General features: G+C 36.9%; 2 protein-coding genes across 2 annotated transcripts; both read left to right on the top strand.

Moving 5' to 3' along the window:
• Positions 1 to 7,410: 7,410 nt before the first annotated feature.
• LOC142504283 (uncharacterized) lies at positions 7,411 to 7,912 on the top strand. The gene is made up of 2 exons (XM_075617168.1): positions 7,411 to 7,778; positions 7,867 to 7,912. The coding sequence occupies exons 1-2, from the start codon at positions 7,411 to 7,413 to the stop codon at positions 7,910 to 7,912; spliced, it is 414 nt and encodes a 137-aa protein (XP_075473283.1).
• Positions 7,913 to 13,546: 5,634 nt separating this feature from the next.
• LOC142554962 (pyruvate, phosphate dikinase, chloroplastic-like) lies at positions 13,547 to 20,479 on the top strand. The gene is given in 22 exon segments (XM_075665570.1): positions 13,547 to 13,714; positions 14,119 to 14,399; positions 15,271 to 15,327; positions 15,676 to 15,909; positions 16,145 to 16,282; positions 16,360 to 16,522; positions 16,642 to 16,877; positions 16,949 to 17,077; positions 17,164 to 17,343; positions 17,436 to 17,513; positions 17,515 to 17,574; positions 17,707 to 17,871; positions 17,947 to 18,108; positions 18,220 to 18,309; positions 18,427 to 18,565; positions 18,710 to 18,887; positions 18,985 to 19,114; positions 19,261 to 19,389; positions 19,480 to 19,617; positions 19,826 to 19,903; positions 19,988 to 20,079; positions 20,248 to 20,479. Coding segments are annotated over 21 exon segments (2,859 nt in total). The 5' UTR covers positions 13,547 to 13,714; positions 14,119 to 14,159; the 3' UTR covers positions 20,291 to 20,479.
• The last annotated feature ends 712 nt before the right edge of the window (positions 20,480 to 21,191 follow it).

Below are 21,191 nucleotides of genomic sequence, written 5' to 3'. Positions count from 1 at the left end.
CAGCAAGTGAAGGCAGAGCATCAGAGGCCAGCAGGGATGCTTAAGCCACTCCCTATCCCCGAATGGAAATAGGAGAATATCATCATGGACTTCGTTGTTGGCTTGCCGAGATCAGTTAGAGGATCCAATGACATTTGGGTCATAGTGGATCCACTCACCAAGTCAGCGCACTTTTTGCCAGTGAGGACGACTTTCTCCATGACGCAGTATGCGGAGCTCAATATCAGGGAGATAGCCTGTTTGCACGGAATCCCAATTTCTATTGTGTCCGACAGGGACCCGAGGTTTACGTCGTCCTTTTGGAAGAGTTTGCATACAGCCATGGAGACGAAGTTGCTATTCAGTACAGCTTTTCACCCGCAGACAGATGGCCAGTCTGAGCGAGTGATTCAAATTTTGGAGGATTTATTGCGAGTCTGTATGATCGATTTCCAGGGTACTTGGGAATCGAAGCTACCTTTAGTGGATTTTATCTACAACAACAGTTTCCAATCATTTATAGGTATGGCTCCCTACGAGGCATTGTATTGAAGGAAGTGCAGATCGCCGATTAATTGGAACGAAGTCAGTGAAAGAGCAGAACTTGGTCCAGAGATTGTTCAGCAGACTGCAGATGTGGTGGTCAAGATCCGAGATAGGATGACGACCGCCCAGAGTCGCCAAAAGTGTTATGCTGACAAGAGGAGAAGGGATTTAGAGTTTACCGTAGGTGATCACGTTTTTGTGAAGATAGCACCTATGAAGGGTGTTATGAGATTTGGGAAAAGAGGCAAGCTGAGTTCGAGGTTTATTGGACCATTTGAGATTCTTGACAGAGTTGGGACACTAGCTTATCGTGTTGTCCTTCCGCCAAATCTGGCCGGGGTACACAATGTGTTCCACGTCTCGATGTTGAGGAAGTCTCTAGCTAATCCTTTGCATGTTTTGAGCTACGAGCCGTTGCAGTTGGCTCCAGACCTGTCATATGAGGAAAGACCCACTCAAATCCTAGACAGACAAGAGCGGAGACTTCGGAACAAAGTGACCAAGTTGGTCAAATTCCGGTGGCTAAACCAATCGGTGGAAGAGGCCACTTGGGAGGCCGAAGCATTCATGAGGACTCGCTATCCAGAATTGTTTGGTAAGATTTAATTTCGAGGACGAAATTTTTATAAGTGGTGGAGGAACTGTAGAGCCCAATTTCAGTACACGTAAAACCCATGCATTTATTTATTTGTTAAATCATTTATTTTAATTCAAAAATGAGTTTTAGTTAGGCATGATTTATTTAAATTGCATTATTTTAAATTATTTATGCTTATGTGATGCACGTTAAATTGTTTTCTTGAGTCTCATGTTTCAGGCGATTATCCGATGCGGGATCGAGGAGAAGAGACCGGGGACGATTTTTGATAATTTTAAAACATGGTAATTTATTTTAAGTTAGGATTGGGGCATTTTTAAATGATTTATAAGTTTTTAGCATTTTTAAAGTCTAATTGAATTATTTAGTAATTTTAAGATTTTAAAACTTTTAAAGATTTAGTACATGTGCATTTTTTTTAATTAATGGACTTTTAGTAAAGTTAGTGTTTGATTAACATTTAATTAGTTGTTAAATTTTAATTAAGTAATTTTTATTCCGTAATTACTACCTAAACTCACGCACACACACACTTTTACACACACTTATACACGACCAAAACACACACACAATTCTCTACACTCTATTTCAGATTTTTAAAAATAAACCTAGGGTTCCCCCACTCTACAGCAGCCGCCCCTTCCTCTCAAATTCCAGCAAGGTTTTGTTGTGTTTTCTTCAAAGAAAATCGTTCCACGTTCGTCCCGGATCAACCTCGCATTTTTCTCCGCGTCGGTATCGTCGTTTCGGTACTTTTAATTATCAAAATGCATGTATAATCTGTTGTTTCTGCATCGATCTCGTTATATTACGTTTTTTGATGTTGATTATGCATGAAAACTTGTGTATGTTATGTGGAAGTTTGAGCATAAACTTTTCAAATCGATTTTTGAACGTTTTTAGATCTGGAATTTCGTTTTTCACTGTATTTTGAATTTCTACGATTTTGCGGATCGAGATTTTGGGAAAAATTTCAACATATGAAATGTAGAACTTTTTGATACCTTCGATTTGATATAAAATTCGAAATATTTGGATAAAAATTGAGTGCATTATGGTGTTTTTCGTTGGACTGCTCAAACTGCGTTTTCTGGAAAATTATGTTATTGAAGCGTTCTTGATGTTTTTGAGTTTCAGGCTTCGTTGGGAACCGTTCGTGGATCGCTGCTGCGTTTGGGTATTGTGAGTATGACACTGGGATGAATTTTGGTGCTTAGTCTTGTGTCGGTAGGCACTTGGTTGCATTAGAAGTCGTAGGAAGTATTTTGTTGTCAAAATTCATGTTTAGGAATTATGTTGCGTGGTTGTTGTACGTCGTTGCTTTGGGGACATTTGTTTGAGTTGAATCCTTGTCATAGCGTCCTAAGATGAGTCTCGTTGCATCGGTTCGAGTCGTTTAAGCGTGGCTTTTAAAATTGCATCAAAATGTGTTATTTTGGGTTGGTTGTGCGCAGGATTAGTGCCGCAGCGCTCGCTAGGGAGCGCCGCAGCGCCTGTTCTGCGCAAGCCATGCGCCTCGGCGGCCCTGTCCAGCGCCTAGGCGCTCGTCCATGACTTTTTAAAACACTATTTTAGGTTCATGTTTTCTATGTTTTGGGAAATGTTCACACATCATGCTAGGATTTGTTCCGGGAGTTGATGTCATAGCTTAGTACAATGATTAAAGGAGGTCAAGTCCTGAGCGATTTAGAACGTCATAAGAAAATTGCAATTTTGGGTGGTGAGCACGATCATTATGTCTAAGTATGGAAATTAAGTGCTTGAACTCTTGTTAGTATGTTGCAGCAGCGGCCCCAAGCGAGATCCAACGAATCTCTCAACGCTAAATAAGTATGTTTGACGTGCAAAGAAAATACTTTCAAGTTTTTGAGGTATGATAAATGTCTTGTGACCAATTATGTATGGGATTGGAAAGCGCTAAAGCATGACCAGGGACTAATCCACCCTGTTAAATCATGAACGGGTTTAGATTAGGATCGGAAACCGTTTAAGCATGAACGGGGACCAATCCACCCGTTAAAGCATGAATGGGGATCTCATGTATGTGGCAGTGGATTTTTCCCTGTCAGTCCAGTACTGTGGTTTAGTCTGATCAGGCGATTTATGTTATGGGTCACTTGCTTTGAAACATGCTTCTACGCAAAATGTTGAAGTTTATGTATGTTCATGTATGTACAAGTACGCAAGCACGTTTAAGAAAAGTTTTATGAGTATGGCACGTCTATGTATGTACGTATGCAAGTTCAAGTTTAAGTGCAAGTTCAAGTTCATGTATGTACGCTCTATTTTAAAGTTGCATGTGTTTTTATTACGTATTACTCGTTATTTCCAGTTTATACGTGTTGAGTCTTTAGACTCACTAGACTTGATCGATGCAGGTGAGGGTGATTTCGAGGAGACTAGGGGTGTGGACCAAGGAGCTGGCTTGGACTGAGCAGGAGGCTAGACCTAGAGGACCGCCCAAGTGTTTAAGTTTTTATGAAATGACAAATACTCTGATTTCACCCTACTGGTTATGAGATTTCAAACAAATACTTTTGTCAAACTTTATTTTTAGATCTTTTGTTGCAACTACTTTTGGGACGTACGATTTACGTTATCGAAATTGAAGTTTGATTACTCTTTTAAGAAAATTTTTATTTTTCCGCAAATTTTAAGTAGTAAAAAGTACGGTACGTTACAGTAGAGTTCAACTGAGAGCAGTTCAACTAAACTGGTCAAAGGACATTATTTCAGTTGCAAGTCTACCAGTCCAACTGATCAACAAACAAAACCCAACTGCCAGCTGAAACTGATGAGTTAAGTGGAGCTTAATCATCAGTAGTGCCGTCTCTCAATTGCCATATCAGATCAAATATAGATGATCAATCCGGTTCAACACCAGTTGAGTCCAGTTTGAGTCAGCTCGACCAGTTAGCCAGCACAGAGATCAAGTCCAAAGGCGAATTGGCTGATCTTCTGGAAAAAAAACTCAAAATCTTTGCAACATTTAAAGCATTCAAGACGACCAGTTGTTAGTATATTCAGTTCTATTATGTGTAAATTAACTGATGTTTGATGTTATTTTAAGTCTGCTAGTGGATTAGCAATTTCCCTTACATTGGTTTATATGCGCTGATATATAATACAAAAGACGCTTATTTAATTAAATAAACATCTTGTTCGTCCAGTTAGCCTTTACATAACTGAACTGCTATTTTAATATTTGTTGCCTAAATGGATTGATTGATACCAAAACTTCATTAATCGCGTAAATGATTATATTTTTGAAGGGGAGTTTTTCATTCAGTGTCTGAGGGGGAGTTTTGTTTAGAATTATCCCTCGAACTGAAAAACTGTTTTCAAATTATTTCATTCAGTTGTTGAGGGGGAGAATTTCTTTCTGCTATTACTCAAACTGAAAAATTTTTCTTTAAAAATCTTTTCTTTATTTCTTTGATTCTCTCATTGGGGAGAACTTCTTTTTAAACTTCAATTGTTCAAGTTTTGTGATCATCAAAAAGGAGGAGATTGTTGGAATATTTCATGTTCGCAATCTTAATTTGAAGTGAACAAAACTTGTTTGTTTGTTTTTAATAATCTACCTTAGTGCGTAGATAACTGAAACTGAAATAATCAGTTACGAGCCAAAACTGAAGCTGTCGAAGACGCCAACTAAAAGCATCAACTGATCAAACAAATTAGACTAGTTCAACTGATGTGTCGTAAATGAGTTCAACTGATTGTTCAGTTGATAGGTGGTTCAGCATGAGAACCTCAGAAGCCTGGCAAGCTGAATGAGTGTTCAACTGATGAAGAGCCCAACTGAAGATCAGTTCAACTGAAAAAGAATGAAATCAGTTCAACTGACAAGTCAATTGATTTTATCAGCCTAACTGAAGACCAGTTCCAACTGACCAGTTCAGAACATCAGTTTGGAGCAATCAGTTGCAGATCAAGACAAGCTGAACAAAGTGGAATCCAGCTGTGCGCAAAGGTACAAAAACATTTGTCCAGTCAAAGGACAATAATGGACGTTGCATCAGAGCTTAAAGACAAAAGTGTTCCAGAAAGAACAAGACAAATTTCGAGGAACAGATTCAAAATGCAACGGATACAATAATTGAGTCTCACTGTACGATCAAAGAAGTCGCCTATAAATAGAGGGTGAAGATCAGTGAAGAAATACACAATACAAGAGATAAAAGAAAAGAGCACGCTTCAAAGTCATATCAGCTTAAGAGAGAAGCATTCATCCCAGTCAAGGGAACACTTAAACGTGCTATCAGCTTTAGATTAGAAGCATATTTCCCTAGTGTGTGAAAACACTTTCGGGTAGCTTTCGGAGATCAGTTCTCACACACACTTACACCACCACTCAAATACAGTCTTGCACAAAGAAATTAAACTTGTGTATGTAGTCTTTCTCACATAGACATTAAAGAAGTGTTGACTAGAAGGTGTTGCCTTCAGTCTAGTCTAGGAGTTCAATTAAGGCAGTGTGTAAGTCCTATGCTGGGTGGGTTTATACAAGTATTTGTATCGATCAAAGTCTTCTAGTTAATCTTACCCGAGGTGTTAGAAGGGGGGACGCAGGAAGCAGTTGAAGTCTCCAAACATCCATAAACATATCTTGTGTATTTAACTATTTAGCTATTGTTTTCAAACTAATTTAACTAGTTAGAGCATTCGTTGGTTCAGTTCTCACCATAATTGAACTAATGAATACAAAAACTAATCTAGTCTTTTGGTTATTCAGTTACACAAGATATACAAATATATCAGTGTTTCTTAACGAAGGATCATTTCGAGTGTTTTCCGCCTGGTTCTATACCAAATTCGATCTAATTCATCGATGTATACATTCTTAGAACACGAGCTATTGCAGCTCTTGGAGAATATTTTGTTTGAAGCACCTCAAGGTGCTCTGCAAACGATCCTTCAGTGTCAAACTGCAGATTCCACACCATGAGGAAATCATATACCATGGTAGATCTAAGGAGCAAAAATATCTTTTATCGGCATCAGAAACTTGGAAAGCCATGAAAAGTGGTGAAGAAATTTTCCTAGCAATGATCGACGAGGTGAAGGACGAAGTTATTTTGAAGATAGAGGATACTCTAGTTATTAAGGAATTTCTGGATGTCTTCCTTGAAGAATTTTTTGGCACGATTCATGACTGTGATGTGGAGTTTGAAATCAACTTGATCCCTGGGGCTACACCAATCTCAAAAGCACCATACAGAATGGTCCCAGCAGAATTAAAGGAACTCAATGACCAACTCTAAGAGTTATTGGATAAAAAGCAAATTAAGCCCAGTGCATCTCTGTGGGGAGCCCCTGTACTATTTGTGAAAAAGAAAGACTGGAGTATGAGGGTATGTATCGACTATAGAGAGTTGAACAAGATCACGATTAAGAATAAATACCCACTCCCGAGAATAGATGACCTTTTTGACCAATTGAAAGGAGCCAAGGTCTTTTTAAAACTCGATTTGAGATCAGGATACCATCAACTGAAGGTCAAAGCGGAAGATAGTCCTAAAACAGTCTTCAGGACGAGATATACGACCATTACGAATTTACGGTAATGCTGTTTGGATTGACCAATGCTCCAGCAGCATTCATGGACCTCGTGAATAGAGTCTTCAAACCATACCTCGATAGGTTCGTGGTCGTATACATAGACGACATCCCTGTGTACTCACAAAGTAAGAAAGATCACAAGGAACATCTTCGCCTTACTCTAGAGACACTCAGAGAAAAAAACTGTATGCCAAATTTAAGAAATGTGAATTTTGGCTAACAAGTGTCGCCTTATTGGGACACATAATCTCTGAACTAGGTGTCTCAGTGGACCCCAAGAAAGTAGAGGCAATTGTGGACTGGCCTATTATAGGAAATTCGTTGAGGGATTTTCTTCAATAGCCACACCCCTCACCAAACTCACACAGAAAAACTCTAGATTCATTTGGAGCGAAGAATGCGAGAAGATTTTTCATATTCTTAAAAGAAAACTTGCATCTACACCAGTGCTAGTACTTCCCGAAGATGGCAAGAATTTCATCATATATAGTGATGCATCAAAGGGAAGATTAGGGTATGTACTGATGCATGAAGGTCAGGTAATTGCCTACGCATCAAGGCAATTAAAACCTTATGAGCAAAATTACCCAACTCGTGATCTTGAGTTAGCAACCATCGTATTTGCACTAAAAATATGGAGACATTATCTATATGGTGATAAATGTGAGATATTCACCGATCATCAAAGCCTCAAATACTTATTCACTCAAAAAGAATTAAACATGAGAAAGAGACGGTGGATTGAACTCTTGAAGGATTCTGATTTAACAATCAGTTACCATCCGGGTAAAGCAAACAAGGTAGCAGATGCTTTAAGCCGCAGAGACATAGGGAGAGTAAACTTATCGGCTCTATCAGTGCAACCATGCCTTCAAGAAACCATCAAGCTGAAGCAAAATCACGATCCTTCCATAACAAAAATTAAGGAGCAGCTTCAAGAAGGAAAAGCTCAAGAATTCCAAACTAATGAGAAAGGCGTCCTGTTGATGAAAGGACGTTTGTGTGTACGAGACATTGATGAGATTAGACGAGAAGTAATGTCTGAGGCACACAAGTCAAAATTCTCAATTCACCCTGGGAGCACCAAAATGTATCGAGACTTGAAAAAGAACTAGTAGTGGAATGGAATAAAGAAGGACGTAGCTGACTTTGTCGCTAAATGCCAAATTTTCCAACAGGTCAAAGCTGAACATCAATGACCCGGAGGACTCCGACAACCGCTAGAGATCCCAACATGGAAGTGGGAGCACATTTCCATGGACTTTGTGGTAGGATTACCAAAGTCAAAACAACAACATGATGGGATCTAGGTTATCATCGACCGACTTACCAAATCGGCACACTTTTTACCGGTGCAAATGAACTACAACCTAGATAAACTAGCCACCTTGTACATGGACAACATAGTAAGATTACACGGAGTTCCAGCAAGTATACTATCCGATAGGGATCCAAAATTTGTGTCTCGATTCTGGAAAAGTTTCCAAGAAGCCATGGGAACCAAAGTCACCCTCAGCACGGCCTATCACCCGCAAACAGATGGTCAAACCGAAAGAACAATTCAAACCTTAGAGGACACGTTAAGGGCGTGTGCTCTAGATTTCAAAGGAAATTGGAGTGATCATCTACCTCTAATAGAGTTCGCATACAATAACAGCTACTGCAGTAGCATAGAGATGGCCCCTTATGAAGCGCTCTATGGAAGAAAATATAGATCGCCCCTATATTGGATGAAATAGGGGAGAAATTCATCACCGGGCCTGAACTAGTACAGATCACAGTTGAGAAGTTAGCTATCATCAGGGAGAAACTCAAAGTGGCTTAGGACCGACAAAAGAGCTGGGCTGACTTGAAGAGAAGACTGTTGGAGTTTGAAGTCGGAGAAAAGGCTTATGTCAAGGTTTCACCTATGAAGCGAGTGGTCTGCTTCAGAAAATCGGGAAAATTGAACCCAAGATACGTCGAACCCTTCGAGATTTGAAGTTCTTATAAGTTCTATCCTAAAATGTTCTGATTCGAAGTTCTGATTGTTCTAAGCCTGATTCTTGTTCATCCAACTCTGAACCTATGATTTGATCAATGTTTGGCTTCTGTCAGTCGACTCTAATATACTATGCTATGTAAAAAGAAGAAGGTTTTAAAAGTATTAAGTATCAAATGTTTTCTGGTATTCGATCGGCCCAACTTGCAGAGTGTTTCCCAAAACGCTCACCCTCCTTACATCCCTCCTCGGATGAAAATGAAGAGCATGTGGAAGAAAATGAGCAGGAGTAGTTTTGGGGCTGGTAAAGAATGAGAAGAAAGAATTCAAATTCTGGATGCAAAAGCCCATTAGTGTTCCTTTGTCTTTCTTCGTAAATATTTGTACTTTCTTTATTTGTAAAGACAATGGAAGTTTATGAAATAGACTGGTTTTTGGATTATTAATACGAGGCTTATTGTTATTTGATTAACAATGTCGGATGTCACCGACGCCTTGGTCTTGGGGCATGACAAAAGCTCGATTAAAATCTCAATCTGCCATGTTGTAGGAAATTCCTAGATAAATTACTCCTACAAGTTTTCCTGCGTAGAGATTCCCTGAGATAGTTCTCAATATTGAATTTTGAAGGTTACCCATTATTTTATCGTGTATAGCAATATCAATGAGTGAATCTGTTGGAACATTTCATATTCGCAATCTTGATTTTGATGTTAACAAAACTTGCAATTGTGTTTCTAACATATTTACTCAAGTGTGAAGTTATTAACACAAGAAGCAAACCGAAACTGAATTCTGCACAAACTAAATTTCTGGCAAGCTTTGGTTTTTTGATGATCTCCCTCAACTGGATGATCCAAATGACAATCCGCCAATTTACCTGATCAGAAAACTCAATTTGGAACAAGTTGTATTTCACGTCAGTTGGGCAAAATCGGATGTTATCATGGTCTAACTGATCATTGAATTACCGAACGGATCACACGAAAACAGCAATCAGTTGGGTTTGAGCAGTTGCGGTATTTTACTCATATCTCTCAGCTCAGTCATCGAAATGAAGCGATTCAGTATGCGTTGGAAAGATCAGACGAAGATCTACAAATCATCTTCAGAATTCAAAGTCTGTATCGAAGTTTAATATGCTGATAAATGACGATGAAACTACTGGTTTTGCGCAAACTGAAATCAGTTAGGCTGATTTCAGCACACCAACTGAAATTGAACTAGACCAACTGAACTAAACCAGCTGCTGACCAACTGAACCAGACCAGCTGAACTGAACCAGCTGCTGATCAACTGAAGCAGCTGCTGATCAACTGAACCAGACCAACTGAACCAAACCAGCTGAACTGAACTGAACCAGCAGTTGACCAACTGAACTGAACTGAACAAGCTGCTGACCAGTTGAACTGAACGACCAGTTGAGTTGACCAAAGTTGACCAGTCGGGAAAATGCCCACTAAGACGAATTTGACCGTTGCAACCTCAGAAACAGTACAGAAACTTTTCAACGGTCATATTCTTGTGTCTAACGTATATATCATTGTTGGAGCCTATAAATACAACATATTGAAGATCAAACAAGAGCTTTTGAAGTGGATTCAAAGCATGGGCAGTTAGCATGAAGAATCAGCTAGTTGAGAGCACAAGCCCATGTGTGAGGATACATTTGAGATGTACACTGTAAAGGAATATTCCTCACACACAATCACTCACACATATACAAGAGAGTTGAACTTCAAATATTAGTTGAGTGAGTCTTCACACAAAGACGTAAAACAATGTGTTTGTAGTCTTTGCATATGAGACATTAAACAATAAGCTGATTGTGAGGTGCTGCCTACAATCTTGAGTGCTAGGAGTTCAGTTTAGGCAGTGGGTAAGTCCTAGCTGAATGGGTTTGTACAAGGTGTTGTATAAATCAAAGTCTTCTAGTGAATCCTTTCCAAGGGGAAGAAGGGATGACGTATGAGCATTTGAAGTCTCCGAACATCCATAAACAAATTTGTGTCTATTTGTTTATTGCATTGACTTATCATTTTCATAGTTTTAAAGATGCATTGTTGAAGCATTTTATGTGTTCTTTAAATACCAAAATATTGCATACCAAATGTTTGATAAAATGCTTCCACCAAAATATTTTCACTCATTCAACTTGCATAATTTTTAAATGCTTTACAAAATATTTAATCGGTTTCTACGAAGGATTATTTCGAGTATCTTCCGCTTAGTTTGAACACCAAACTCGATTTAAATCATCGGTGTTCAATATTTCAAGAACCGAGCTATTGTAGCTCAACGATGATCCTCCCAATCGATTCTAACAGAATCTATTCCTTCTTTAAAAGTATTTTTTTTATAATAATTTGGATTGCTCCGATATGAATCTGTGACATGGTTCGTGCTATTTTTATCTTGAATTTTTGTAATTCTTCCTTAATTTCTCCAGAAAGAATTAATTCGATCTTCATCCAGTTTCCTATAAGTTCCATTGGGATTGTCATTTTCCTTCTCGAAACCTTATAGATTAGATGATGCTTTCTGTTTCTTAGGTAAAGATTTCCTAAGAATTTTTCTAATGTCCTGCAGAGAATATTTGATATCTATGTAGGTTGAATTTTTTCTCATGTTTTTTTGGACCATCTTATGAGATTTTATTTTCTGGCTAAAGAAACCGGACAAATCTTCATGTGTTGATATAAAGTGTTCATGCTGGGATTCACATAGCCGAATTCCAATCATTTATGTGATCTTCTCTGTTTTTGAAGTCTAGTACATCAATGTTAAGCATAACCTCATAAAGATGCATATGTTCCAAAACATATTTCCCATAGGATATTTGGTGCAAGGAAATTTGACTTCTCATCAACAATATTCCCGTTGGGTGTGCTTCTTTACCAACATGAAAATATGTTTGGGGGTCCTCTCATATTTGTATTATGAGATCCCACACTTTTATTTGGTTGTTTATGAGAAGATGGCCAGGTTATTGTGGGTGGTTCATCCCAGTTATGTTCATCTTTAGATCTAAGACATTAAGATTTGCAAAAGATTTTGCAAGGTCTTGGAAATCATCGAAACAAAACTTTTTTAAAGTTGTCATCCTATTAAGTTCTTTTCTGAGACATTTTTAATTAAATTGATTATTTTTTCTTCGTCGGTTAAAGGTTTTGTCATCACCTTAATCATCCCTCATGGGTTCGGTATCAAAGGATGATGATAATTTTCCTACCGAAGTCATTTTACTAAAACTTGTTTGTTGTTACAAAGTTTGAATTATTGCTTAAATATCATTTAATCTTACAAGAATTTCTTCTTATTTTTCAAGGATTTTTTTCTTTTGGTACATAATACAACATACTACCATAATTTTATACCGTCTTTTAGATTTCTCTAAAATCTCTAGAGAGCTTAGAGAAATCCAGTACTATTTTCAAGAACTTATTAGACAAAATCATAAATTTACCTTTGGATTCTGATAAGTTTTACATTGCTCCTGATATCTAACATTAGTTAGATCTTCTTGTTTCAAATATTCTAAAATATTGCAAAATATTGGAATAATACACGCAAATAATTAATCTCGAATCTGTGTTCGGATCCATATTATTTGAGAAAATTCTCATCCTCAAACATTTAATTACACATTAATAATAATTTTATATGTTTGAAATAATTTGACATCGACTCTGATACTATTTACGACTCAGGTAAATCAATCAATTAAACTCAACAAATATAAAAGCATTTGTCATTTTTATTATTTTAAGAAGTTTAAACAAAGTTTTTTGAGCATAAGAAGGTATCATAAATCTATGTTTTGATTTATTTACCATTTACCCTTAATAAGTTATCATAAATCTTTGTTTTGATTTATTTACCATTTACCCTTAATAATTTGTCACATTCATCTCTATTTTATTATGGGTTCATACTCTATATATATATATATATATATAAAAGACAACAAATGTGGAAAAATAGATATCAAATCAAAGCTTATAATACATTTTTCAGTAAAAATATTAAATAAAATGGAAATATTGCGACGAGAGTAGATAAGATAGGCAGGAGCGCGCTTACTCTCCTCTCTTCTTATGTGTCTTAAACTAAGCCACGTGTCGAGCATTTCTTGGCATAGGGTATATTCTCTGACCAATAAATGGGCCCCACTTTAGAACCTTTTTTAAAAAAAAAAACCATTATTTATAATATTGTCATCGATCCATTTATGTGCATCACTCAAAACTAATGGTCCGATCAATAAACTTGATAGATGGGGATTCAATCTAATCGCATAAAATTATTTGTTTTATCCCATAATTTAAGGGTATTATTCGAAAAACAGACTTTGCAAAAACAATTTTTTTAAAATTTTATCCATTTTTTATTCATTAAATGAATGGTAGCATTAATAGAAGTAAGTATTTTGAACACTCCGTGTATTTTAGTGGATGGAGTTAGTAAATTATATAAATAAATAAAAAAAATATGTCGTTTGTGAGACGGTTTCACGGATATTTATCTGGGAGACGGGTCAATCCTATCGATATTCACAATAAAAAGTAATATTCTTAGAATAAAAAATAATATTTAAGAGATCCGTCTCGTAAAATCAAACAAGTTTTTGCCTAAAAAAATGTCGAATCCAAACCTAAACAATTTTCAATGCCAATATCACCCTGTTTTCTGTCTATCACACACAAATTTGAAATCTTGAGCATTATCCGTCTCCTTGTAACGCGTGTCCCACAGTGCGGGAAAACAGACAATGCCCAATTAATGGATCTCGAACAATTGCCGATGTATCTTATCTTTATTACAGAATAAAATAGGAAAAATTTTGCTCCTTAATTTCTTGGATGTGGGTTATATATCCAAGACAAACCATTTCAAGAAATGACTATTAGCTTCATAATAAACCACACAATATAACTCGATCAGCCGAAGCACCAACCGCCATTTTTTCGGGCTTCGGAAGACCTCTGAGCTTTCTGTACACTTGTGGTCTTTTGATTGCCTTACGTTAATTTAATCAAAATAAGGTGATTTGTTCAACAACTTGATCATTTTTCTTCACAACCTCGAACTTTTTCTTTCTTTGAACAAAAATTGCTAGAGCTTTCTTGAATGGACGTAGTATATGAGTGTTACCACGGAAACTGCATAAAGAAACACGCAGTGCACACACAAGAGCGTGGAATATTATCCAAGGATCAGAACTTCTTGCTAACTTATTTTGTTCACGACCCATTTGGGATTATGTTAGTTTCTTTCCATTTTTTCGGTTATTTAAATATATGAAACGATATAAAGATCTCAAACTGATTATATGCAGTGCTAGCTAATCCAGTTGTTGACTCCGTTTTCCTTTCTTGACATAAAGTTTAATCCGATGATGCTCTAGAGAAAGAAGTATACGATTTGAATGCGTGGTGCTGTTTTGCAGGGAGATATAAAGCTCAAGAAATATCAATTCACTGTGAAAAAATGCTGATCAGGTGCACTGCGAATGATGTGCATACAAGAATAACATTGAAGGAGAAATACGCGGATCAAATTGATCTTCTCAAGGTGCATCCATGTCGTGCTCGAGTTAGCCAGAGGTCGAGCCCAGATCGAGCCACCTGGTGCCATGGTTCAAGAATCAAGCTAACAAAACCTGAGCCGAGGAAAAGGGCACAAGCCATACTTAGTCCTGTATCAGACCCCACTCCAGCCACCACAAAGGTTAGATTTTTACGAGAGTTTTAAGGGATCAAGAAAAAAAAATTTAATGTAGCTTAAATTTTGCTAAGTATTTTGCGATAAGATTTTTTAGTACTAAAATTTCACATGACAGTTGGAGTGAATAGCCAAAAAAGTCCCTGTATTACATGAAAATTTTCAATACTTCTGTGTGAAAAATCAAACGGTAGATTATTAGTTTTTGTTTTGTTTTTTGTTTCGTTCATTTGTTATATGTTAAAAGCTGCGACAAACCAAAGTATTCTCTTTCTGTGAAAATATGAATTTTTCTTATAAGGTGAATAAAACATGACTGAATTTCACTTTCACCCCGAGTTGAATTAGAAGCATTTGATTATAAAAGTTTTTTTTGACTGCACTGAAACCTTAAAACGGGCATACTTAATGTGTTTGTGCTGCAGTTGTCCTGTAGCGGCTTGAACTATCCATCTGGCAGTATAAATAACACGTGTATCTGTGGTGTTAAATCTTTTTCTTGGCTCTCACCATTGCCCACTTGACACTATAAACGCTGAGCCTCTCTGCTATCACTATTTGAAATTTGCATTTACAGGATTTATTGGTTTTTCTCCGTAAGTGATAAGTGACACCATGAAGGTAGTTCATTTGTAAACTGCTGTTATTCTTCTTATTCTTTTGTTAAAAATTCAGGGTAAGCCATTTATATGTTGTAACTGCAAAACTGAAAAGTATGCATCAATTGTGAATTCATTATGTTATGCTCTTAATATAAAAATCGTGCTTGGATTTTGGCTAATGTTTGATTTTATTTCTGATATTTGCCTTAGATTTTCGTCTGCTCCTGTGCTCCATGTGTATTTGTTGATAAATTTTTGTTGTTTTGTTTGCGAAGAGAGTATACACATTTGGCAAGGGAAGGAGCGAGGGGAACAAGGGTATGAAGTCCTTGGTAAGTCGGTAAATCTTGGAATAAGAGTTTATTTGTTCCTGTTGTTATTACGCTTTAAGACCCTTCCTTTTTGTATATGCTGTGCTGCAAACGTATTCGTAACTGATGGGCTACTTGAAACTTGAAATATCTGGCTAGATATTAAACGTAGCATAAAAAGATGAAGGATTTCGTATCATTTTGCTTTGAAGAAAAATTCCTAAATATTGTGTTTGTCACTTAATATTGTGTACCGTCATGTTCTTAGATGGAAATGGTGCATGCCAGATAAGTACTAGGATCAAATTATGCAGCATATTAGAATGTGAATCATTTACCGAAATAAACCAGATTCATAATCTGTACTAGTTAGGAGGAAAAGGTGCAAATCTTGCTGAAATGGCGAGCATTGGTCTATCAGTTCCACCCGGATTCACCATTTCTACGGAGGCGTGTCAAGAATATCAGCAAATAGGCAAGAAGCTGCCACAAGGATTATGGGATGAGATATTAGAAGGTTTAAAAATTGTGGAGGAGGATATGGAAGCTTCACTTGGTGACCCCTCGAAGCCTCTCCTCCTTTCGGTTAGATCTGGTGCAGCGGTGAGTTTTGTTCTTTCATAAACATTTTAATGTGGATCAAAGTTTTTAGCTTACTGTCATCTTAATATGAAATTTGATATTCAAATGCTTCTGGTTTAATGTAATATAATCATCGAATTCAATCATAGAAATTATGATAGAAAATGACTATCTTAAATACATCCAAGAGATCAAAAGTTGTGTTTCGACCGCTGATAGGTTTTAATGAATCACCGATTCCATTTTTTTAAATTAGATTTCTATGCCTGGCATGATGGACACGGTTCTAAATCTCGGGCTCAATGATGAAGTAGTTGCTGGTTTGGGGGCGAAAAGTGGAGAGCGGTTTGCATATGACTCATATAGACGGTTTCTTGATATGTTCGGAAATGTTGTAAGTTTTTCTCTCTCCTCGTTTGAAGACATTTCTTGTGCAAGTTCAAAATTTATAAATGTTATGGTTTTTTGAAGGTGATGGACATTCCACATTCATTGTTCGAAGAAAAACTAGAAAAGATGAAAAGTAAAAAAGGCATAAAGCTTGATACTGATCTAACAGCCTCTGATTTAAAAGAGCTTGTGGAAGAATATAAAAGTGTCTATCTTGAAGCTAAGGGTGAAAAGTTCCCTTCCGGTATGCTTTCCATTTTCTTCAAGAACTTATAGTTTATTAAAAAGAATCAAAACTTGTACTATTTTTGTTCCGATCTTTATCAAGAACTTAAGCTGTGCTTTTCGTTCTATTCGTATCAGACCCAGAAAAGCAACTGGAGTTGGCTATAAAAGCAGTTTTTAATTCATGGGACAGTCCAAGGGCGATAAAATACCGAAGCATTAACCAAATAACTGGTCTGAAAGGAACCGCTGTTAATATTCAATGTATGGTATTTGGAAACATGGGAAACACTTCAGGAACAGGTGTTCTCTTTACAAGAAATCCGAGTACTGGGGAAAACAAGCTCTATGGGGAGTTTCTGATTAATGCTCAGGTCTTGATCACGTGTAGTCATTTCTATTTATATCGAGAATATACACTTTTGATGGATTTTTTGCTTTATAGGGAGAAGATGTTGTTGCTGGAATTAGAACCCCAGAGGACTTGGATACCATGAAGAATTGTATGCCTGAAGCTTATAAAGAGCTAGTGGAAAACTGTGAAATACTAGAGGGACATTACAAAGATATGATGGTACTGATGAGTTATGTATTGTATGAATTTTCGAATTAAATATGTTTTAAGTTTGGCGCAGATAAGGATGTTGTTGTATGCTGTAGGACATTGAATTCACTGTCCAAGAAAATAGGCTATGGATGTTACAGTGTAGATCTGGTAAGCGTACAGGTAAAGGTGCTGTAAAGATTGCAGTAGACATGGTAAATGAAGGGCTCGTTGGTTCTCGTACGGCAATAAAAATGGTAGAACCTCAGCATCTTGATCAACTTCTTCATCCGCAGGTACAAGAGTGCGTATATAAATATTCTTCAAGAAACTACCTATTGTTTTATAGAACTTCGCGTTCTCATTAACATTAGCTATTTTTGTTTAGTTTGAGGATCCGTCTGCTTACAAGAATTCTGTTATAGCCAAAGGTTTGCCTGCATCTCCCGGTGCGGCAGTTGGACAGGATCGTTTTTAGTGCTGAAGATGCTGAAGAATGGCATGCTCAAGGGAAGAGTTGCATCTTGGTACGATCTTCCATCCTGTCATCTGTAGCATTTGATATCCCATGCATCGCGATCATTTCTTCCTAAATGTTGCATTCTTTGGTCTTGTTTTGATCGTAAAAGTTAAATGTTCTAAATGTTACTTGGTTTAAGGTGAGAACTGAAACAAGTCCAGAGGATGTTGGAGGTATGCATGCAGCTGCTGGGATTTTGACTGCTAGAGGTGGCATGACGTCTCATGCAGCAGTTGTTGCTCGTGGATGGGGGAAATGTTGCGTTTCTGGTTGTTCTGATATACGTGTTAATGACTCCGAGAAGGTTGAGTAATAAATTAAGTAAACAATATCGACAAAGTTTAAGAATTTGTATGTAAATCTCTCATAAAAAATGCAGGTATTTATGGTCGGAGACAAAGTTATTCATGAAGGAGAATGGATCTCTCTTAATGGGTCAACTGGTGAAGTAATCTTGGGTAAACAGCCGCTCTCCCCTCCTGCTCTGACTGGGGATTTGGAAATTTTCATGTCGTGGGCAGATGAGATCAGGCGGATCAAGGTGCTTCAAAGATTCTTGAAATAGAACGAGCACCATTTTCTGTATCAAAATCTTGAAATTTCGCAAGTGTTATTACTAATCTTAGGTTGGTGGTGGTGATTTAAATATCAGGTTATGGCTAATGCTGATACGCCTGAAGACGCTTTGACAGCTCGGAGTAATGGAGCACAAGGGATCGGATTGTGCAGGACAGAACACATGGTAAGTATTCCTCTGCTTCAAAACTTGTGCATCTATTGTTTCTTATAACATTATATGCTGTCTATCTAATCATAAATAACGTGTTTCATGATATCGTTCACGCTTTATTTGTCTCAGTTCTTTGCTTCAGACGAGAGGATCAAGGCAGTGAGAAAGATGATAATGGCAGTAACACTTGAACAAAGGAAGCAAGCCTTAGACTTGCTGTTGCCTTATCAACGAGCTGATTTCGAAGGAATTTTTCGAGCAATGGATGGTAAATCTTTTTTGTTAGAACCAATAGTTTGTATCTTATGATGTCACTGTGCGTATATGTAATAAAGTTTACACTTGGATAATGAAATGAAAATTGTATAAACCATTAAATAAAAAGCTGGCCCGTTTTTCCAACATTTCTCAGGTCTGCCTGTGACAATCAGACTGTTAGATCCTCCACTACATGAATTTTTACCAGAAGGAGACATTGAACAGATTGTTGAGGAACTAACCATCGATACCGGTATGAGCGAAGACGAAGTTTATTCAAGGATAGAAAAATTATCAGAAGTAAATCCCATGCTTGGATTTCGGGGATGCAGGTATTTTACCTTTTCCTCATCCTGTCTGTTGAGTGCTGTTATCACGTTCAAATATCTCTTCTCTATGTTTCTGTGTGGAATGAATCAAAATTTTCAGGCTAGGGATATCGTACCCTGAGCTATCCGAAATGCAGGTTCGTGCAATATTTCAGGCTGCCATTTCCATGACCAACCAAGGTGTTACAGTCCTTCCAGAAATAATGGTTCCTCTAATTGGAACACCTCAGGTATGTCATAAACACTGTTTTCATCACATTCTTGATCCTTGGAAACGCTATATAAAAATTCACTGTTCAACAAATATGCGGTGTATCCAATGGAGCTGAGATGGGAATATAACCGCATCTAAAATCTAGTTATTTATGTTTGGCAGGAATTGAGTCATCAAGTGAGTTTGATTCGTGGAGTTGCAAATAAAGTCTTTTCGGAGATGGGTGCCTCGGTGATCTATAAAGTAGGCACCATGATAGAAATTCCTCGAGCTGCTTTAGTCGCGGATGAGGTACAAAACTTACATTTTTGTGCTAATGGAATTATCTGAACAGTTACTAAAATCTTCATTAATTTAACGTTTCTTGATTTGTGTGTGAAGATTGCAAAAGAAGCAGAGTTCTTCTCCTTCGGGACAAATGACCTTACACAGATGACATTTGGGTATAGCAGAGACGATGTGGGCAAATTTCTTCCTATTTACTTGTCAAAGGGTATTCTACAAAACGACCCGTTTGAGGTTTGTCACTTTCCGTGGCTCTGTCCATCTTTTTTGGGAAAAAAAACTAGATTGAGGCATGACTGAAAGATGCAGGAGTTTGGTCATATATGCACTGTTCCAATGAAGGGCTAATACCAGAGGATTTGAAGGAGTGGAGCCTGAACTTTGAAATATTTTTGGAGATTGTATCATATCAAAATTTGATGATTTTATTTCTTGGCAATAGGTACTTGATCAGAAAGGCGTTGGCCAGCTGATCAAGATAGCTACTGAACGTGGGCGTGCAGCTCGACCGAGCCTAAAAGTACGATTTTCTTGAATCAATTTGCATAGCAAATACCATTATCTAAGTTTTAGACTCAAATCAAATGACATGGTAAAATGGCAGGTGGGAATATGCGGAGAGCATGGTGGGGAGCCTTCTTCTGTTGCCTTTTTCGTAGAAGCTGGACTTGATTATGTTTCATGCTCTCCTTTCAGGTATCATCCAACTACCTGCCTCTATTAGTCTATTTACATCTCAAGACGAAATCTAAGTCAATTTCTTTTTTAAAAAAGGTAGGTACATATGGATTTCAAATCCTTAAAGGAATCCTTATTTTCTTTCAAAAAACAAAAAAAAGCTGATTTCTTGTGTAATTTTTTCAGAGTGCCTATTGCAAGGCTAGCTGCAGCACAAGTTGCAGTGTGAAATGTGAAGTCAACTTCAGGAGGGATATATTGACATGTACTCGGAAGGAGTTGTAAATAAATAAAATGTACAGATGTTGGAATTTTTTTCTATACACGTATAAGTACTAAGATCCTCAATATTTACACGAGGATTAAAATTCATGTAAATATAAAATTTCTATTGAAAAAAAAAACAAGGAATTGATTATGGTGGACTGGTCTCAGTAAAATGTTGACAACTAGAGCTTGATAAAGTTAATTTTATAATAATTAATAGAGCAACAACAATAATAATTTTTTAATATTTTATTATAATAATAATAATACAATGTGGTTATTATTTTGAATTTTAATTAAAAAATATTCTCCCGTAGTTTATCATGAAGTCTTGCTTAGTTCAGTAACTTCAATTTGTATGGCATATTAATCAACATATCAGAAAGATTGAGACATGATCAGGAAATATGAAACTTGCCAGAAATGTGGCAAATATTTCCTGGCATAAACCAGAAGTTGCAAAAGAAGTGACTCGATGTCCTGAACCAAAGGATGAACCTCCAGCCCTGCGCAAGCACAAGAAAAAATATGGATCTGGATCCCCTACAGTGCACCAACCACAGTATCTGATGTTGTAGATATTTAATAGGCTTTTTGATTTGAGCTTCTTTCTTCTTCTTCTTTTTTTCCCTCTCTTTTCCTCTTTTATTTTCCCTCTATTTTTTTTCCTCTTCCACAAACATTAACAGACAGTAAAATCGATCATTTTACTACCGTGAACATATAATATCAAATATTTAATTAATAACTATAAAAAAATATAGAAGAATGTATTGGGATTTTAAATTATGAATTTTCTTTTTATTTTTGCATAGACATGTTAATAGTTTTATATTGTTAAAATTTTTATTCATTCAAAAAAA

Source organism: Primulina tabacum, chromosome 9 (assembly GCF_025594145.1).
Source record: "Primulina tabacum isolate GXHZ01 chromosome 9, ASM2559414v2, whole genome shotgun sequence".
Taxonomy (NCBI): Eukaryota; Viridiplantae; Streptophyta; class Magnoliopsida; order Lamiales; family Gesneriaceae; genus Primulina; species Primulina tabacum.
The sequence above is the reverse complement of the archived record's forward strand: the minus strand, read 5'-3'. Positions and strand labels throughout refer to the sequence as shown.